The sequence below is a fragment of the Micromys minutus genome (genome assembly GCF_963924665.1).
Source record: "Micromys minutus genome assembly, chromosome: 11".
NCBI lineage: Eukaryota > Metazoa > Chordata > Mammalia > Rodentia > Muridae > Micromys > Micromys minutus.
In genome coordinates this window covers 2,250,539-2,270,925 of record NC_137980.1, presented here as the reverse complement: position 1 = coordinate 2,270,925, position 20,387 = coordinate 2,250,539, and the positions used below count along the sequence as shown (strand labels likewise).

The window sequence follows — 20,387 nt, the reverse complement described above, 5'->3', positions numbered from 1 at the left end:
CAGTAGCATCCCACCTAAGGTATGAGTCAGAAATATATCTACTGGGAGCATGGAAGCCTATCTGACCCTAGCTAAAAACTACTTTTCATTCTGATTTTGTGCTATCCTGTTTATTTAATTTCGTTTCATTTTAAGATAGAGACTCATTTATCCCAGTTTGGGTATAAGTTCTTTATATAGCTAAGGATGACATCAAACTTTGCATCTCCCTGCCTCTACTCCTGAGTGCATGTGCTGCTGGCATTCTCTACCAGGCCTGGTTTTATGAGTTTCTGGGCCTCCAATCTAAGCAAGCACTCATGCACTATATCCCCAGCTCATCTATTCCTTTAGATGATTCCAAAATGTGTCTTCTTGGCCTTCCTCTGGGGTTGCAATGCTACAAACAAGCTCTTTGCTGAGACTCCCACTCCTCTGTGTTTTCAGCATGCAACTTGATACTACCACAGAGAATCACATCCCTCCAAAACAGTGCCTCTCCTCCTGCTTCCCCCTCTCCCTCCTTTCCTCCTCACTGCTTCCTGTTCCTTTGCACCAGGCAAGGATGAGTATTTGTCAATTTTCACACCTATCATCTCTGATACTCAACTTCTTGCTGAGACTTACCTGAGGTGTTGACCCAGTTCAAGCCCATTCTTAGAAATGGTACTGTGAAAATGGCAAACAACCCCCCTATTAACATGGCATTTTGTATTTCCAAACCATTTTAAATGCCTTATTTTTAAGTGTTTGTGTATTACTCTTCTATTCTCTGTAGTTTCCTTAAAGGATTTTATTATGCAGGGATGGAGAGCTAGCTCCCTGTTAAGAACACTTGTTGCTCTTGCAAAGGACCTAGGTTCAGCTCCCAGTACCTACACTGAGTCCCAGAATCACCTGTAAATCCATTTTCAGGGGACCTAATACTCTCATCTAGCTTCCACGGGTACCAGACATGCAGATGGTGTGCATGGATACATGCAGGCGAACATATACGCACACAGAGACACACACATATATATGCACACACACACACACACACACACACACACACACACACATATATATATATATAAAATAAAACATTTTATTTTATATTTTCCTCATCCAAAAGAGGGTGTAAACACAAATCGTAAACAACTCCATAACAAGTGTATATTGCTAATTCTCTTTCCACCTGAACTTCTACTGAGATTTCTTACTGTAAAGACCCCAGGAACTCAAATCCTTAACTACATCATTAATGCTTAAGGCAAACTCCGATCAGGAGCTTCAAGTTGTTGCCAAATAAATTCATTCTAACCATGAAGTTAATGAGTCAGTGAGGAGGTTAGCAGCACCAAGGAAGGGGTTGGTAGTGGTAGCACACTCATCCATCTGTCTTCATGTAAACAGCCATCTATTAAAATAATGTATTATCTGAAAAGACTGTGTGGTAATTATATTATGGAAGTTAGATTTGTGTTTATGTTATCTTTCTTTCTAAGCCAATACTATATTAACATATTTCCTAAAAATGTAAAATGAAGAAAAGATGTATCAATGTTTTTAGATTGTTTAATGTTTATTTTAATTATCACTATCACATATCAATAGATTATTGATGCTAATGTGTAACTTAATATGTTGTGTTTAAAACGCCAGCTTAACTAGCATGGCTGTCCTCCCAGAGGCTCTACTTGCAGCTGACTGATACAGATGCAGATACTCATAGCCAACACTGGACTGAGGTCTGGGACTCCTATGGAAGAGATAGGGGAAAGACTAAGGATCTGAAGGGGGTGGCAACCTCATAGGAAGAGCAATAGTGTCAACTGACCTGGACCCCAGGGAGCTCCCTAAGACCAAGCCACCAAACAAAGAGCACACACATGCTGGTCCATGACCCCCAAAACATACGTAGCAGTGGACTGACTTGCCTTGTCTGGCCCCAGTAGGAGAGAATGCACCTACTCCTGTAGAGACTTGATGCCCCAGAGAAGTAGGATGCCAAGAGGGTCATCCTCTCAGAGTGGAAGGAGAGTAGGAATGTGATGATGGACTTGTGTGTGTTGGGGAGGGCGATAGGACAGAGGACAACATTTGGGATATGAATATATAATTAATTTTAAAATGTCAGCTTAATACTTCATGGTACAAATCTCAAGTTCTAAGCTCACTTAGTTTCATTGTCTGTTATATGTATTTTTAAAGGCACTATAAGAACATAGATATGACCCATGCAATGTTCTCAAAATTTAGGCTCTGCTGTTTAAGCCTGAACTATAGCACAGATAAACCTGTTGTTGCATCTTGCCAATAAATACCCAACATCCATGAACTCAATGCATTGTCTTTGGAGTCAAACAGGAAAACATCGCATTTTTGTACATGTAAGATAAATACACAATGCTCACCAAGGCACTATTTGGTATACTTTACTATAGAGTGGAAAATTTGTATCTTAAGTTTGTAAATGTATAGATACGATTTGTTGGAGATGCTGGGTTTATGAAACTAGAATTTGTTTTTTGAGGAAAAATTTTAACTATAACTCTGTCACACTTCATGTATTTCTGCCACTGGGATCCTTTTTAAAGATCTCCCTGTGAACAGTTGTCTGAGAGCATTTCCCTTGTGACATTAAGTTTTCTCCCTCCAGAATGCCATTGTTTTAGTGGAAGGCATTGCGGCAACCAAATATTTTCCCATAAAGCATCCTTTTCATTAAAAATTATAATTTACCGCCAAGGAATTTTTTTTTACTTGACTGCTGTCAAAGAATCAAAGCTAAGTCCAACTAGCTCTTTGTGCATTTACTCTTTGAAACACAATGAGAGAAATATCAAAAAGCTGAGCTATGTGTGAGGAGCACCCGTGTTCTTGATCTCCTGCCTTGTGCAATATTTCCTGGTGCTCGTTTCCCTAAACCTTCTCTTTTTCTCTATATTATAGATATTGCTGATGAAGAAGAGACAGGAAATGTACAATGTTTTACAGACTTAGTTTTGGGATCTTTTGCTAAAGACAGCTTGACTGGCAGCTCAATATACCTTCCATAAGCACAGAGCTCATGGAACTCACATTCAATAGAAGCCTGTGGGCACTCACATGGTTTTCCCACACCACCCCCCAAATCTGATCAAATTATGGTTTTTCTTTACAGTGTAGCTGAGAAGGCACTCATACTTCAGTGGAGACCCATGAGAGCATGCCCACTCTGGCACGTGCACTCTATGTCGTATTCCCAATACTAAAGAACAGAGCAGTTTCATGTTAGGGTCACTTGCATCTGTTGAGGAAATCCATTTTGTTAACAGCCAATTTGACAACATGGCATTGATCCATGCAGGAAGCTAAAGAAGGAATCAGGTCTCCAGGCCCATCCCCCCCCCACTCCCTCCACTATCAAACTCCTCCCTCTAAACTTCCTCACATATTGGCTCCAACACAAAACAATCTCACCCACAGACCAAGAAAGAGTTCTTATGACAATCTTCATAGAGAATTTTATAAAAAGTTTAGTTTGTTTCTTCCCAGAATTGCTCATGTTCTGGGGGTCTGCTCTCACTTAATTATACTAGCCTACTGGCACTAGGAGGACAGAATAAATGTATAAGATCAAATGTCTGCGATCTTAAACACATTGAATGATATGTAGCACTCAGTACATATTCATTCAATCAATGGCTGACTGAATGCCAACACATAATACCATCTGGCTTTAGTGGTGTCCTTATCTAAGGAGAAGGCAGTCTAAGACCTCCAGTGAATGTCTAAAAACAGAGTGGAAAACAACCCAGTTCTTTTTCATATACATATGAAACTTTAATATGTAAATTAAGAACAATAATAGGTTAACAGCAAAATTGTAAGGTGAACCACTTTGAACAAGGCATCGTAATAAAAATTATATGAATGTGGATTTTCTCTTTTGAAAGAACTAAAGAACTAAGTTGAGTCAGGTCAATGGAAACCAGAGAAGGTAAAGTGATAATTAAAAGTGAAAGAGAGAGAGAGAGAGAGAGAGAGAGAGAGAGAGAGAGAGAGAGAGAGAGACAGACAGACAGAGAGAGAGAGAGAGAGAGAGAGAGAGAGAGACAGAGAGAGAGAGAGAGAGAGAGAGAGAGAGACAGAGAGAGAGAGAGAGAGAGAGAGAGAGAGAGAGAGAGAGAGAGAGAGAGAGAGAGAGAGAGAGAGCCAAGAACTGCAATGGTTCCAAGAAGCATTTCAGAACACGGAACAAAAATAGTGGTATTGTCTGTTGTCATTCACACAGGATGCAGACTGATCTGTGGCCTCACTTCCTCACACCTCTCTGTGACTGTTCATAAAATGCAATTCTACACCAACTTATGTTATGAAGAATATTAATTAGTTAGGAATACCCAACAAGTGGTATGAATAAACTGAACACTTCTGTGGGTCAGAACCTCTTTGGAGATATTTCCCAAAATATTTCTTAGAAAGGAAACAGTCCTATTCAGGAAATTTTCCCCTGTGCCTATGTGTTCAAGGCTCTTCCCCGATTTCTCTTCTATTAGTTTCAGTGTATCTGGTTTTACATGGAGGTCTTTGATCCACTTGGACATGAGCTTTGTACAAGGAGATAAGAAGGGATCGATTTGCATTCTTCTGAATGCTGACTGCCAGCTGAAGATGCTGTACCATTTGTTGAAGATACTGTCCTTTTTCCATTGAATGTTTTCAGCTCCCTTTTCAAAGATCAAGTGACTATGGGTATGTGGGTTCATTTCTGGGTCTTCAATTCTATTCAATTGATCTACCTGCCTGTCTCTGTACCAGTACCATGCAGTTTTTATCACGATTACTCTGTAATACAGCTTGAGGTCAGGTATGATGATTCCCCCAGAGGTTCTTTTATTGTTGTGAAATATTTTCACTATCCTGGGATTTTTGTTATTTTAAATTATTTTTTAAATTGCTCTTTCCAACTCTATGAAGAATTGAGTTGGAATTTTGATGAGGACTGCACTGAATCTGTAGATTGCATTCAGCAAGATGACCATTTTTACAATGTTGATCCTTAAAATCCGTGAGCAAGGCCGATCTTTCATTAATACCAATGGCTTATGCTCTAAGATTAAGAATCAATAAATGAGACCTCATAAAATTACAAAGCTTCTGTAAGGCAAAGGACACTGCCATTAGGACAAAATGGCAACCAACAAACTGGGAAAAGATCTTACAAATCTTATATCTGATAGAGGGCTTATATCTAATATATACAAAGAACTTAAGAAGTTAGACTCCACAGAACCAAATAATCTTATGTAAAAATTGGGTACAGAGCTAAACAAAGAATTCTCAACTGGGGAATTTCAAATGACTGAGAAGCACCTAAAGAAATGTTCAATGTCCTTAGTCATCAGGGAAATGCAAATCAGAGATACCCTGAGATTCCACCTCACATCAATCACCATGGCCAAGATCAAAAACTCAGGTGACAGCAGATGCTGGTAAGGATGTGGAAAAAGAGGAACACTCCTCCATTGTTGCTGGAATTTCAAACTGGTGCAACTACTTTGGAAATCAGTCTGTTGGCTCCTCAGATAATTAGAAAGAGTTCTACATGAGGACCCAGTTATACTACTTCTGGGTATATACTCCAAAGATGCTCCAATATATAACAAAGACACATGATTAACTATGTTCATAGACACCTTATTTATAATAGCCAGAAGCTGGAAAGTACCCAGATGTCCTTCAACCAAGTATTGGATACAGAAAATGTGCACTTAAACAGCTATTAAAAAAATGACCTTATGAAATAAGATGGATGGATCTAAAAAATATCATTCTTAGTGAGGTAATGCACTTACAAAACCACACACATGGTATGCACTCATTCATAAGTGGATATTAGCTCAAAAGCTCAGAATACTCAAAAAACAATTCACAGACCATATGAAGCTCAAAAAGAAAGGAAGACCAAAATGTGGATGTTTCAGTTTTTCTTAGAAAGGAGAACAAAATACGAATGGGGGGAAATAGAGGTACAAAGAGTGGAGCAGGGACTGAAGGAAAGGTCATCCAGAGACTGCCCCACCTGTAGATCCATCCCATATGCAGCCACCAAACCCAGTCACTATTGCTGAAGCCAAGAAGTGCTTGCTGACAGGAGCCTGATATGGATGCCTCCTGAGAGGCTCTACCAGAGCTTTACTGATACAGTTGATGATGCTTGCAGCTAACCATCAGACTGAACATGGGGACCCCAAAGGAGGAGTTAGAGAAAGGACTGAAAGAGCTGAAGGGGTTTGAAACCCCATAGGAAGAACAACAATATCAACCAATCAGTCTCCCCCAGAGTTCCCAGGGACTAAACCACCAACCAATGAGTATGTATAGAGGGACCCGTGACTCCAGCTGTATCGCAGAGGATGGCACTGTCTGATATCAATAGGAGGAGAAGCCCTTGTTCCTGTGAAGGCTTGTTTTCCCAATGTAGGGGAATACCAGGGTGTTGAGGTGGGAGTGGGACCACTTTCATAGAAGCAGGGGGAGGGGGAAGGGAGAAGGAAGGAGATAACATTTGAAATGTAAATACATAAATTATCCACTAAAAAAGAGAATAGATTAAAATAAAAAAAGGAGACCAAAGGAGTATTTTGTATGACAGACTGAGCGAAATGACACAGTTATAGTCTGCAGGCTTCATTATATAAGCATAAGTCTTAAAATTGTAATAAAGTAAAGGAAGTAATGAAAAACAGAAAGGAAACTGCTTCTGATAGTACAGCTAAGCAGACAGTGCTCATGATGTGGAATAGTACGTTACATGTAGAAAAAGGCATCCAAAAGCTGTATGGAAGTAGAAGTAGAAACTATGGGAACAACTCTTACATGAGAAAGAGCTCACTCACTTTCTGAAAAGATGACACTTTTCAAATTCAATTAAATACTTTTACTAGATCCAAAGGCAGTTTGATAGGACATAGACAAAATTAAAACATTACATGAAAGTTTGCCCATAGAGTATTGATTTGTGTTTGTGATAGAAAGCTCACGAATGAGAGCCACACTGTTCAGGATCTCCACAGAGAGGAATAAAACAAAGGCTGGACCCCTTAACTCCTTTTGTGAGTGCCTGGTGCTTTTCCTTGAAGTTGAAAAAGATTCTTTTTAAAAAATGAATATGAGATGTTTCACTTTATAAAAGGGAACATTCACATAGATGATACACATTCAAAGGGACTGTTGAAAATTTAGTGACAATGGAACAAAGCAGAAAAGGTTGTGTAATGAAGTAAATGAGAGTGGGGAGATGAACAAGGATGCTTAGGGACACTTGGTGGAAAGACTGTTCCAACAGACCAATACATTCAGCACAGAGCCACAGGAAGCGCCAATAGATAGCCTATGCAAAATTTATGTGTAATACCCAACTAGGTGCTATTTGGTACCTAAATGTTTCATCTGAAGGTGTGTTAAGGGAAAAAAGTAGTGAAACTTGGTGTTTGCAGGAAAACAACCAGATGGCTGTATGAAATAACCAGTTAAACTGAATGAGTGACCATGACAGCACACAGGTTATTATCTAGACTTAAAGTAAGGCAATGTCATGTGACTTCTGTAAATGCTAACACAAGAATAAAAGATGTTAACTCAGAATACTTTTAGTCAGCTCAGCAATGTAGGAAAGGGAGCCTCCCCAAAGAGGCTATTCACCCACTGAGTGTACAGGGCTCGGTCCTGAAACTGTACACATGGGGAGCATTATCCAGATGGAACAGGTTATATTTAGGAATATATTTGTAAATGCTTATGTATGCAATAACTATTAGTAAAAGACCAAAAAAAAAAAAAAAAAAAAAAAAAAAGCCATGAAGAAGAGTCAGGAGGGGTATATGAGAGGTTTTGGAGGAAGGAAAAGGAAGGGTGAGATGTGGTGATCAAATTATATTCTCTAAAATGGAAATAAAGAAATAAAGAAAATTCCAAAAAGCCATGAAATACTAATAAAAAAGGTCAGCATTTGGTCATCTTCCCTGTGTGGCCTTTGGCAAGACGAGGAGGAAGGCCCCATGCACATGCTGAAATGAAAATTAATGCCATTCGTTGGTCTTATAATATTTAGAAGTTTATTTAGTTGAATAGCCTAAGGGGTGTTTCTTTAGTGGACATGCTCATAAGGAAGTAATGTGGTTACCTCTTTTCGACTCATTCCCTTTGGAATCTCTTGGAATATAATTCCATTCTCTTGGAATGCTCTGAAGCAGGCGATCAGGAACACGGGACTTGTTCAGCTTTGTCTCACTGTTTCTCCAATGTCTCACCATGGATATTACGTGCTGCACAGTGTCCTTGACAGACTCCATCAGTGCCAGCCTCAGACAGCGGATAACTTCTGGCTGGGACTCTGTGAACGCCGAGACTTTAAAACCAAAGAGCATGTCATGGTTAGCAGAGCCTGGTCACCAGCTGTGCCTCGTTCCTCTGGGAATACTGACTCTTAGTCACCTAGTTTAATCTATAGAAGATGAGAGCTGGATTTAATTAGAAAATCATATAATGGAGAATCAGCTCATAAACCATTTGAAATGGAGATTTCCCCTACCTGGTAATGACAGAATGCCAATTAGGACCATGGTAAGCAGCAGCTGACTTCTAGCTTTGAACTGTCTAACCTTTATAGAGGGCACTTGTAGATGATACTAACGTCTCTAAGATGCTGAAGCTTTGGTGGGAGAGTAAGACCCAGGGCTTCAACCCAACACACACGCGCTGAGAAAAAAAAAAAAAAAAAAAAAACCATAGCAGGAGCAAAATCCACAAAGCTTTAACATTTTACTCAAACATTCACTCACTTACTCTTTTCCATGAAACTAAATACTAATAAACTGAGACTCTGTAAAGACCTAAAGAAATATGAGAAACCATAGAAAAGTCCAATTAGCTCTTGCATGTTCACAATCACAAAAAAGCCTAAAAGTACACAGCAGGTTAGAGTAAGGTACACACACACACACACACACACACACACACACACACACACACTCAAATAAAATGTAAAAAAATGTCAAAATAGGTACTTAGATTTGCAAGAGTCACAGTATAGTGTGAATGCGTTCAGTCCCAGCTCTCGGTTGCTATAGACCCATATATTAATTCTATCTAATCAACACACAAGAGTAAAACAGAAAAGAAGTGTCACTCAGTAATGATTAGTAATAATTTCTTATTTGAATTTTCTGTCAGAATTTGCATATTAAATGAACTGAAATAGAAATAAAGAAACATAAAACTTAGGTTGTGTCTGACACAATTTAAAGAATTTATTATCAATTAATTATGTATTTCAAATCAATGCCACCAAATGAAAAACCATTTAATACAGGAGGAGCCTCTGTTCTTATCTACAAAAACTGAAAGGAAAGGGCTGGACAAGGTTTCCTGTTTGCTTGTTGGTTGGGTGGTTTCAAGACAGGCTTTGTCTGTCAACTCTGGCTGTCTTGAAACTGACTCTATAACCCAGGTAGCTCAGGATGGCCTCAAGTTCACAGAGATCAGCCTGCTTCTGCCTCCTGAGTGCTGGGATTAAAGCGTGCGTCACCACTGCCCACTGACAGGAAGATATTTATAGTTTTTCTTACTTTTCACTTTTTATGGTTTTATTTAAGACTCTTTAAAGGAAAATTACAAATATTTCACAGCAAAGTATGTAAGAAAATCACTACTTTCCTCACAATGTAACACTGAGGAGCTCTTAGGAGGGGCCTGAAGGATGTTGTAACTCAGGTGAGCCTCAGGTTCACAGCAAAGATTCCTCAAGGGAAAAAAGAAAAAAAAACCAACAACAACAAAGATAAACACTTTGTGCACATTGGTATTTGGGTTAAGAAAACAAGCATTTTTAATTATTATAGGAATAATCTAAAAGTTGTTATCTCAGACCTGACAGAGCATACAAAACAAAAGAAACTTTATTACTTAATTTTTCCTTAATTTCAAAGAATAAGAACAAGTAATTAAGGCATTTTCATGCATGTTGGAAGAAAATGTTTTATGTGATCAAGAATAACAATCAAGAATTTAATACATGAAGAATAATAAATAGCATTCGAAGCATGAGGCTAACTGATTATCATCTTTCAAGAGAATTCAAAAGGAGCTAAAACAGCAGGGAATTGTGGGCTTTAATGGTTGTTTAATTCCTATTCCTTAACAACCAAATCTGAAGCAAATCAGTTCTATGTTAGTTTTGTATTGAGAAATCTCCATCTAGGGCTGGAGAGATGCTCAGTGGTTAGAGCACTGGCTGCTTTTCCAGAGCTCCTGAGTTCAATCCTAGCAACCACATAATGACTCACAACCATTTATAATGAGATCTGGTGTTCTCTTCTGGTCTGCAGACTTACAAGCAGACGGAAGAATATATACACAATAATCAAATAAAAATTTTTAATATGCATCTTCTTTGGGAGATGAGAAGCAGTGTGAGAAAGCAAAGACAATTCAGAGATAAAGCTTTGAAAGGGTAACTGTCACAGAATCTTCCCATGACAGATCCTAGTTTTGAACCCATCATATGAAGTTATCTTCAGCAATGCCATAAGATAATGAACAGAGAAGATGAAAAACAATGGCTTCAACACAGCTGATAAGAGAGCCAAAGTCACAGTCCAGGAAGTCTGGAAACAGCATGGCTCTGAGCCAACCATTGCTTCCATATGGAGCCAAAGACATCGTCAAATAACACCAATGCTGGGCATATGAAAGCACATAGGCTGAAAACAAACACAAATGATGTCAAAGAGAAGTGGAAAAAAAATAATGAGATTAGCCTCTAAGTTTTCACCTCTTTCTCCCCAAGATACCAAATAGAGGAAACTAAAGGTTGGGATATTAAGGATGAAGCAATGTGCCAACCATTACCTGGCCTAAAGGTAACAGCACCCTAACGTTAACATTCTGTTTTGGTGAAGGAAGGTATAACAGTACACGTGGAAACACATTATTGTCATTCTAGTGGGTAGAAACGCTAACCATAGAAGCCTGTCAGCCAGGAGTTTCTTTAATCCAAGAGCACACATGAAGCTATAACATGGTAGCATATGTTAGAATCTCAGCAATTACATGTGAGATGAGAGGCTGAGACGAAAGAATCATTTGGAAGCTTGAGGGCCAAGGAGACTAGAGTATCATCATAGCAGCAGAGAACAAGGAAGACTCTGACTTAAAACAAGGTGCAAGGGTAAATCAACAGATGTTTTCTTATCATCGCCCCCCCCCCACATACACACAGTGGTATATATGCATACACACATACACACAAACACATGCACATACACACATGAAGCATATTAACTTTGAAGAGAAAAGCATTCCTTTCATAATGATAAATGCCCATATATCTAAAGAAAAATGACTGACAGTTTTGTCTATTGCTGCTTAGTTTTTTTCTATTGTTGTGATAAAACACTGTGACCAAAAGCAATGTGGGTAGGAAAGGGTGTATTCTCTCACACTTCAGGCATTATACTACCCTTAGAAAGTCAACACAGGTGCTAGCATGGCAGAAACCTGGAAGCAAGAAATGAAGCAGAGACTATGGTGGAACATAGGTACTGGGATTCTCTTGGTCTTACTTGGCTTGCTTTCTTATACCACCTAGGAGCACTTGCCCTGGAGTGGTACTGCCCACTGAGGGCCGGGCCCTTATACACCAATCATCAACCCAGGAAATTACCTACAATTTAAGTATCACTTGGTGAGATGGAACCCATACCTAACAATGTTCAGGTGGCCACGAATTTGGGACAAGATAGGGCATTGGCTCAGAACAGAACAATAGTTCTGTTAAAGAGATAGAGCAATAAAATGTCTCCTGAATGTATTCTGATACTCTAGTGTGTTGCTCAGCCATCGCCCCCAGAAGCTTAATCCTGCAATAGAAGTATGTAGAAGGGAATAAATACAAAGACCCACAATGTGCTAACAGCGAAAGACCTTGAGATAGTCAGTCCTTGATGGGATATATCCATCAAACTCTTCCCATCAGGGTCATGGCAAAAAGATTCTAAGAGCCAGGACGGATGGAAGACACCAATGGAAAAATGCTTTCTTGCCACAAGAGGACTGATGAATTCAGAGACTGTGGCAGAAAGCACAGGATCTGCATACTTCCAGGCCAGGTCAGGCCACAATGCTGGGGGTGGTGTGGGAGGGGAGGCATGATCTCTCATCCCTAACCTAGAAACTATCCAACTGACAACTGCTTGCAAAGGAGAACAGTTTTCTTCAGTGCAGTTTCTTGAGTGTACAAACCACATTCATCTACTGAAGGCCCCATACCCAGCAGTGGATGGCCAACTCAAAACTCAATGGTAGTTTGGGAGATATATTTTCTTGTCATGGTTTATCTGGGCATTTTTTTAACCTTAAATTATTTTTGCTTGTATATCATGGCTTCTGATTTTGTATATTATGGATTTCCCGTGTGTGTGTGTGTGTGTGTGTGTGTGTGTGTTGGGTACATGTAGTTTTCAAGAGTGTTCTTTAATTTTTTTCATTTTCAGTATTTGTTTTATTCTGGTTTTGGTTTTTTGTTTGCTTGCTTGTTTTTGCCTGTTTGTTTTTAAGAGTGAGGAGATAGGGAGAATCTGGGAAGAGATGGAGGAGGAGAGACCCTGTGATTAGAATATATTGTATAAAAATCTATTTTTAATTGAAAAAGCAAAAGCCCTACAGACTTGCCTACAGGCAATCTGCATAGAGGAGGCTTACCAGTTGAAGGTCTGTCTTCCTTCATGCCTCTAGCTTATGTCAAGTGGCGCTAGTTAGGATAATTAGTTTATAGAATACATGGACCAATGTATCACAAAATACTTGTAATATCTCACAAACATCTTATTTTCTAAAAATGCAAAATATAGCATATGCTAAATAAGAGCTGAAGTATTATAGTCGGACACTACCTTAAAATTAAAAAAGATAACCTTCATTATATAATCTTTCCCTTCCCAACTCTACCTTATCCCAAATATATCACATTTGGCAGGAGATAAAAGGTTAATAATTTCAAACAGAAGCCCTTATAATAATAAAGATGCAAGGTAAATTTTTACAGACAAGAGTCAGCAAAACTTGTGTTCATCAAACTTTGAAGACACATTTAAAGACCATTTAAATATCGATAAAGCATTTACTTTATAAACAGTGAGTTTCTTGTACCTGGAATGTTGCATAAAAAGTCCCAGAGTTGTTCTTCTTCCATGTGGCTCATAAGAACATTTCCAAAGGTCTGTGGGGACACGTGACAATGGTACAGAACTTCACAGATGGCGCCCACCACGCTGTGGCCTGAACTCTGCTTGCTCTCCAAGCTGGCAGACTGTTCTGGAAAAGAGTAAGTGTGGAGATCAGGGTGTGAGACCTGAATTTTGCCGATTCCCTCAGCCTCGAGCTATGGCACACACCTGCTTATCAAGTTACAATTGAGAAGCACCACAATATCTGAGAGATACAATCATTCAGAATCGCTGTTTCAGATGCATCAGTGGGTAGCAATTATAAACTTGTCTGTGAGAAGAACCGCAATGATATTTCAAGAGGCAGGACCAGTTTTCCTGTATGTCAGAATTCTTTTGTTATCCAAAGGAAATTTTTTTTGTCTAAATTTTCATTTAAAAATAATTTATATTCAAGAAATAGTTTTTAAGCCAAGATAGCTCAGACAACTAAGTGTAGCATGAGAAAATTCATATGTTCTTTGAATCATGGAATCAATTCTGTAAAACCAAATTGTGATTATTTCCTAAGTATACTGACACCCTCATTTCAGAATGAGGCAAGTTTTTCATCAGTAATTTCCTCATGAGTAATTAATTACTCAACTACAAAGTCATTTTATCACTCCCAGTATTCCCACTTTGACTCCACTATGGCCTCCTTTACAGAGCAGTAATGAGACGATCAGGCATTACCGAATTTATATGGCACATGGAACTGAGAAATAATTTCTATTTTGCTTGAAAATAAACTACTATATTATAATAAACAAAATATTAATTGAGTTAAGATTATATCAAATCATGTCTTATATACTTTTTATTGACTTCTATTAATATAATCTAGGCTCATCGGGAATGAGGACATTTCTTTAAAAATCTTTAATAATTTCATTTATTGGGCTCAATTTTAAAAATACCATGAATTTTATGCAGTGAGCACTTGCTAGTTTTTCTTCCTAATACCAATTTTAACCCAATTAGTTTTATTGAACTAGTCATTGTTGTCCACCTTCTTTGTCCTCTCCCTGCAATATGAACTGTTTGTTTGTTTGTTTGTTTGATGCTGACTTTGTTACCTGGGATGGACGTGCAGCTAAGGCCTGCTACCACACTCATCCCTATGATTAGTTCATAGATGGGCATATAACCAATAGGAACCTCTTTCTTCCTAAAGAGTTTTGCTGTAGAGTTTTGACTGTTTTGATAAGCTGATAGAGTAGTCTGGAAGATGCTTTGGGTGACTATTTAGGGAAGAATGTTACTGAAAATTAATGTGCTACAGTTAAAAAAATCCAGAAATAAGACCTTTTCTTTTTTTCTAAAATTATTTTCCAATTCTTAAGCATCTTGTTCAACCCAGAGATTCATTTCCTGGGTCATTTAAATGTACTTTCCCATTGCCTTTTCTTTCATCCATCTAGAATGTTGTCCTCTCAAGGACTGTGAAATGATATCTTCAGGGCATTATTGCAAAGTCATTAAATAATGATCCCACATCAACCATTTACACTGGGCCTCTTTAAGACTGGGCCTCTCCCCAACAAGCAGCTGAAAGAATCAGATGCAGATACTAGGACCCAACCAATAGACAGAAGCAGAGGAACCCTGTGGTTGAATTAAGGAAAGGCTGGAAGAGGCTGAGGAGGAGGGCAACCCCATGGGAAGACCAGCAGTCTCAACTCACCTAGACACCTGAGATCTCTCAGACACTGAGCCACACCAAACAGGCAGCATACACTAGCTGGTCTGAGGCCCCTGACACATATACAGCAGAGGACTTCCCGGTCTGGCCTCAGTGAGAGAAGAGACTTGAGAACCCAGGGAGTGTGGAAGTCTGGTGGGGTGGGGGTGGATGGGTGGGGATGTCCTCCTGGAGGCAGGGGAGGGAGAGAAGTTATGGTGGGGAGTGATCAGGATTGGACTGGGAGGAGGATAAAGACTGGACTGTAAAAAAGGATAAAGAATAATAATAAACGACTGGGCTTCTCAATCATCAGTTATTACAGGGCATTACATAGGAACATCCCCCTCCCCACATGCACGGTACATGGTGTTAATACTCCAAAGAGCATAGACTACCCCATTACCACACAAACTTCCTTTTATATCTATAGATAACTCATCAAAGAAGAGTTTTTTTCTTACTATACAGATGAAGGTTGGATACTATAAAGAGCCACAGATAATCAGAATGCAGAAAAAAAGGTGGCAGGGTGCCCAGCCCGTGAGTACATTTAGAATACAACTCTGCACCCACGGTTCAGGGAACATCACAGAAGGGGGAGACATGGCAAGAGCCAGGAGACTGCAGCTCTACTCACAGATATGTCTTCCAATCCTGACAGGCAAGTTTGCACCCATGAAGTCTCAACAATTAAGTGTCAGTGGCAGATAGAGATTCTGTTTAGAGCCATTGGCAAGCCTCTGTAGGTGAATCACAGAAAAGACCTTTGGGAACTTGGAACAAAGCTCTACCATCATCTGCAGACAACTATTCTCCCTTTGAAAAATAGCTCTTGGTCTGCTATTGGACCTTAGTGGAAACTGAACATTTGATAATAGGGCACCAAGTTACCATGCAACCTGAACTGCCCATCTTGAGCTGGGTGCTATCAGACCCTTCAAGCCATAAAGTAGGACGTGCACAGCAGCAGTCTGTTATCAAATGGAAGTGGTACATATCTGATCAGGCCCAGGCAGGTCCTGAAGACACAAACAAGTTACATGAAGAAGTTGCTCAAATGTCTATAGTTTCTACTCCTGATACAATGTCATCTGCTGCCAAGCATGTGCCTATAGCCTCAAGGGTATTCTTTAGGATTGGCTGACTGAAGAAGAGGAGACTAGGACCTGGTTTACTGATGGCTCTGCACATTATGCAGGTACCACCCAGAAATGGACAGCTGCAGCATTACAACCCCTTTCCCGGACAACCCTGAAAGGTACAGGTGAAGGAAAATCTTCACAGTGGGCTGGACTTCAGGCAGTACACATAGTATTACAGTTTGTTTGGAAGAAGAAATGGACAGATGTATGATTATTCAGTGACTCATGGGCTGTAGCCAATGGATTTGGTGAATGGGCAGGGACTTGGAAAGATCATAATTGGAAATTTGGTGGGAAAGACATCTGGGGAAGAAGTATGTGGATAGATCTCTCCAAATGGGCAACGGTTGTGAAGATATGTGTGTCCCATGTAAATGCTCGACAAAAGGTGACTTCAGTTGAGGAGGAATTTAATAACCAAGTGGATAAGATGACAGTCAGCCCCTTTCCTTAGCCATCCCTGTCACTGATCAATGGGCACATGAACAAAGTGGCCATGGTGGCCAAGATGGAGGTTATGCTTGGGCTCAACAATACAGACTTCCACTCACTAAGGCTGACCTGGCTATGGCTGCTGCTGAATGCCAGATGTGCCAACAGCAAAGACCAACACTGAGCCCTAGGTATGTCACCATTCCTTGAGGTGACCAGCCAGCAACCTGGTGCCAGGTTGACTACACCGGACCACTTCCTCTGTGGAAAGGACAATGCTTTGTTCTTACTGAAGTAGATACTTACTTTGGTTATGGATTTGCCTTTTCCTGTATGTAATGCTTCTGACAAAACCACCATCGATAGAACTACAAAATGAATGCCTTATCCATTGTCATGGTATTCCACACATTATTGCTTTTGACCAAGGAACTCATTTCACAGCCAGAGAAGTGCAACAGTGGGCCCATGATCATGGATTCCACTAATCTTACCATGTTCCCTATCATCCTGAAGCAGCTGGACTGACTGAAAGACGGAATTGCCATTTGAAGATGCAGTTACAGTGCCAATTAGGTGGCAGTAGCATGGAGGGCCAGGGCAGAGTTCTTCAGAAGGTAGTATATGCTTTGAATCAGCATCCAATATATGGGACAGTTTCTCCCATAGCCAGGATTCATGGTTCCAGGAATCAAGGGGTGGAAAAGGGAATAGTTCCACTCACTGTCACTTCTAGTGACTTTCTAGGAAAATTTTTGCTTTCTGTCCTCACAACTGTAGATTCTGTTGGCCTAAAAGTTTTGGTTCCAGAGGAGAGAGTGCTCCTACCAGGAGTCACAACAAACATTCCAATGAGCTGGAGGCTCAAACTTCCCCCTGGTCATTTTGGGCTTTTAATGCCCTTAAACCAACAGGCTAAAGAAGGACTAAAACTGTTAAAAGGGGTGATAGATCCTGATTACCATGGGGAGACTGGATTGTCTCTCCACAATGGAGATAAGGAGGATTATGTCTGGAGTGAAGGAGATCCCTTAGGGCTTCTCTTGGTACTACCATGTCCTATGATTAAAGTCAATGGTAAACTACAACAGCCTAATCCAAGCAAGATGACAAAGGACAGACCCATCAGGAATGAAGGTATGGGTCACGCCTCCAGGAAAATAGTCAAGACCTCCTGAGGTGCTTGCAGAGGATAGAGGAAATACAGAATGGGTAGTAGAGGAAGGTAGTTATAAATACCAGCTAAGGCTACGTAATCAGTGGAAATGAGGATTATAAAGTACTATGAATGCTTAAGAACACATTTGTATTTTCTTCGAGTTTCTTTAACATCAATTGGTATTTAAGCTGAGGTACTAAAAGAATGTTCCTAAGGGATATTTCCACATAGTAAATTTACAAATGTGTTTACAATTGTACTAGGAATAGTTATATCATGTTATGCGTATTCATGACCTTGTCATTGTTTCATGTGGACATGAGATATTATTTGTGTCACATTGATAAGGGGTAGACTGTAGTGGCTATTTCTGGTTGTCAACTTGACTATATCTGGAATGAATCACAATCCAGAATTGGAAGGCTCACCTGTGATCCGGATTTTGAGACTGAGAGATACAAGTTTCTGACTTGGATCTTGGCATGGAGATCTTGAGGCATAGTGGCTATGAATCCCAGGACACTAAGACAAGGAGATCTTTGAGTTCAAGGTCATCTGGGACAAAGAAAGTCCCAGATCCAGGCATGGTGGTAAACACCTTTCTGCTAGAGACCTACTGGAAGAAGGAAGACACTCTTCTCTTTGCCTGCCTGCCTTGTGGGACTGAGCAAATGTTAAATCCTTGGAGTTCCATTCACAGCTGCTGCTGACCATTGTTGGGGAGTTGGACTACAGCCTATAAGTCATCAACAAATTCTCTTACTATATAGAGACTACACATAAGTTCTGTGACTCTAGAGAACCCAGACTAATACATTACCTACACAAGATCTGCACAACTGCAACATTGGGCACGTACCAACATGAATGGGGGAATTTTCACAAACCCCAACTAGATGAAAAAACTATAGGCAATCAATGGCTTCTGAGAAAAAGAGTCCATTTTCTCCAAGATGATCTAGGTCCCTGACAAGTTATTCCATCCCAAATGGTCAGCTCTAAACACCTGAACAAATGAGTAGTACTAATTGCCCTCAGTAGTATGTATGTATGTATGTATGTATGTATGTATGTATGTATGTATGTGTGTATGTATATATGTATGTATATATAATGATACGGATATTATATATATGGATATATATAATATATCTTGAATTTAACAGGCAGTTGTGGGACATAGGAAGACTTATATATGAGAGGTAGTTGTGAAAAATGATAGTGTTCATGTATAAAATTCTCAAAAAATTAGAATTCTTACTATATGTTATGCATAGGATACTGTAATATGCACAGGACAGGGTTTGTGACTGTCCTTCCTGCTTGTGTCTATTGTCCAGACATAAGTGATAGTAGCAGCCTTTCAGTGGTTTTAAAAATTTTTGTTTAACTTTATGAGAATGGGTGTTTGCCTGTATGTATATCTATAAAAACTGTTTCTTCTTCTGCTATTTCCCCAAATCCTTTCAGAGGAAACTCACTATGGATTCACTTTTTTTCTTCAACTATATTCTTTTTGGGAAGCGGGGAGACCCATGTATTTTTGTTGGCACTCAATGATAGAGGGACACAAGGTTAATGTTGACAGAGTAGCATTGAACATAATTTAATTGTTATGGTATATATTTTTATTGGATATATTTTATTTACATTTCAAATGTTATCCCCTTTCCCAGTTTCCCCTCAATAAGTCCTCATCCCATCCTCCCCCTGCTTCCATGAGGGTGACCCCCACTGACCCCTCCCCAGTCCCCACCCTCTCACTTACACGGGGGAATCAGCCCTGGTGGGACCAAGGACTTCTCTTCCCTGTGATGCCCAACAAGGCCATCCTCTGCTCCATATGCACCTGGTCCGCCCATTTGTACTCTTTGGATGGTAGTTTAGATCTTGAAAGCTCGTTGCTTGGTATCGTTCTTATGGGATTGCAAACCCCTTCAGCTCCTTCAATTCTTTCTCTAACTTCTCCATTGGGGAACCTGTTCTCATTTCAATGGTTGGCTGTGAGCATCTGCTTCTTTATTTGTCATGATCTGGCAGGGCCTCTCAGAAGACTCCTATCAGCATGTACTTCTTGGGACCAGCAATATTGCCTGGATTTGGTGGCTGTATATGGGCTGGATCTCCAGGTAGGAAAGTCTCAGGATGGCCTTTGCTTCAGTTTCTGCTTCACATTTCGTCTCTGTACTTCTGTGGAAATTTTTGTTCCACCTTCTAAGAAGGACTGAAGCATCTTCACTTTGGTCTTTCCTTCTTTTTGAGCTTCATGTCAGTGAACTGCATCTTGGGTAATCCAAGTTTTGGGGTTAATATCCACTGAGCACTGAGTGCATACCACATGTGTTTGTTTGTCATTGGGTTACCTCACTCAGAATGATATGTTCTAGTTCCATCCATTGCCTAAGAATCTTTAAAGTAGCTGAGTAGTACTCCACAGTGTAAATGCACATTTTCTGTATCCAATACTCTGTTGAAGGACATCTGGGTTCTTTACAGCTTCTTGCTATTATAAATAAGGTGGCTATGAACATAGTTGAGCCTGTATCCTTGTTATATATTGGAGCATCATTCGGACATATGTCCAGGAGTGGTATATCTGGGGCCTCCAAGTAGTACTATGACCAATTTTCTGAGAAACCTCCAGACTGAATTCCAGAGTGGTTGCACTAGTTTGCAATCCCACCAACAATGAAACATTATCCACATCCTAGCCAGCATCTGCTGTCATCTGAGCTTTTGATCTTGGCCATTTTGAC

General features: G+C 39.8%; 1 protein-coding gene across 1 annotated transcript in view; it reads right to left on the bottom strand.

The window, feature by feature from the left end:
* The window catches only part of KIAA0825, a gene marked incomplete at its 3' end in the record, with an annotated part of 180,580 nt that overhangs the window by 10,413 nt on the left and 149,780 nt on the right, over positions 1–20,387 (bottom strand). Inside the window, exons 15-16 of the mRNA XM_080924848.1 lie at positions 13,156–13,327; positions 8,132–8,356 (exon numbers count right to left, since the gene is read on the bottom strand). Of these exons, the coding sequence (XP_080780974.1) occupies positions 8,132–8,356; positions 13,156–13,327 (397 nt within the window). The remainder of the gene's footprint in view (positions 1–8,131; positions 8,357–13,155; positions 13,328–20,387) is intronic.